General features: G+C 25.2%; 1 protein-coding gene across 1 annotated transcript in view; it reads right to left on the reverse strand.

Annotated features, from left to right (window-relative positions):
* Positions 1-1680: 1680 nt before the first annotated feature.
* LOC106302801 (probable protein phosphatase 2C 74) overlaps positions 1681-1939 on the reverse strand; it is a gene marked incomplete at its 5' end in the record, with an annotated part of 1885 nt that continues 1626 nt past the window's right edge. The window contains one exon of the mRNA XM_013739229.1: positions 1681-1709. Within this exon, the coding sequence (XP_013594683.1) occupies positions 1681-1709 (29 nt within the window). The remainder of the gene's footprint in view (positions 1710-1939) is intronic.

The raw sequence follows: 1939 nt of genomic DNA on the forward strand, positions 1-1939 counted from the left end.
CATAGTTTAAAATTTTTGTTATGACAAAATACAAATGATTACAAAAATTATATAAGTAAAAAGTCTAATTTAATTAATTATTAAGATTAATATATATCATTTTTAATTAAACTATATACCACATAAAATACAATATTTTAGTTTCAAAATTTACTTTAAACAATTTTTTTGATAAAAGTTTTGAACGATCATTGACAACTTATCTTTTTAAAAATTATAAATTACTAAAACTATTAATCCCACAATGAAAATTTTGTTATCAGTAATTTAAATTTTTTTCTCAAAATATTTTGTGTGTTTACGAAGATACTTTCATTCAATTATATGAGTAAATAGTGTATAGTTTTAGAAGTAACATATTTTATATTATCATTAATTAGAATTTTATTATATATGTGTCGTAATTCTTTATTTTAGGTGAATAATATTTTTTTTCCATAAATAATAAACAAACATTTATGTAGACATATTAAAAGAAAATATAATAAAATTGAAAATATTATCTATAAATAATATAAATTATGAAGTACAATTTCCGACAAAGAAAGCAAATTCAATTAGAAACCTGCAAAAAATTAAATAAATTTTGTAAGCAATTTGACGGGTTAACATTATTTGATAGATTTATAAATTTCTAAATTTTATTGAACACGAAATAATATTAAATTGACATACCATCATCGGTTTCCTAACTCATCACAACCCATCTGACAAATACAAAAAATAAATAATCGTAACAGTTTATATATTTTAAAATTTGTATTTGAAAAAAAAGTAGATTAAAATTATGTACCGTGATTATGGAATATTCTGAAAAACTTGTTTGTAGACAACATATTTTGGATGAATATGCGCAATCCTCCCTATCGCAAAGCCTCGTCTCCGTGGTACCCATTCTCTCGTACCTGATTTCCAAACAAATTTTGTTGGAAATAGTTACAAATGTCAACTCTCTTACCTCTGGGTATTTTTTTGTTTGCTATGAACCAGGCCAAAAACATGGATTGGTTGACAGTCTTTTTGTTGAGAATACTCTCAATAGGTTCATCTTCATAAAAAAAACACCAGCTCCTGATCCGGAAGATGAAATCCAAGTTTCCATACAGCAGTAGTACGAAAATGTGTAGGAAAAGCAAAAATCCGCCACGACGACTCGCATGCAGTAATATATCTAATTAAGAAATACGAAAACATAAATTAGTAAAGATGAACGTAGACCTGAAAATGTAAAAGACAGATAAACTCAATTTGTTAATAATGTATTTATTTTATTGTAAGAAAATGAGTTATATAAATTTCATTTATGATATTATATATTTTTTAAAGTGTATACAAATATATTTTTACTAATAGTAATAGATTATTGATGTATTTTCCTATGATGATTACATAGCATAGAATACAAGAATATTGTTTTATATCTATTGTTAATAAATTATAAATAAAAATAAATATGATATATACAAAAACATATAGTAAAAACACCCAAAATTTTGTATGTTACGTCATCCACTTAATATATATGATATTATTGACTTAGCACTACAGTGTGACCATATATTTAATTAATTTGACGATATAATATTATAAATGAAATTTATTTTGGAGTAGATGATAGTGAGATATTCCCAAAGATACCTAGATCACCTTTTGATCCCTTTTAGATTGACAAGAAATCGCTCATGAAGTTGATTGTTCACTGATCAGATCTGCATTGATCAGTTTTGGAGAAATGATCATAACTCTTAAACCAAAGTTATAAATGAAGATCCGTTTTCGGCTATAGATAGACATATGAGTGAAGAGCTTACCCTATAGTTTGGCTTCAAAATTCACTGATTTTATCATCCATTCTTCTTCTTCTTCCAAAACATATTTGATGTGTTTCTTCCCCTTTTTAGGTGGCTATAATGACTTTTCTTTCATGGTGGCTATTGTA

This window comes from Brassica oleracea, chromosome C7 (genome assembly GCF_000695525.1).
Source record: "Brassica oleracea var. oleracea cultivar TO1000 chromosome C7, BOL, whole genome shotgun sequence".
Classification (NCBI taxonomy): domain Eukaryota; kingdom Viridiplantae; phylum Streptophyta; class Magnoliopsida; order Brassicales; family Brassicaceae; genus Brassica; species Brassica oleracea.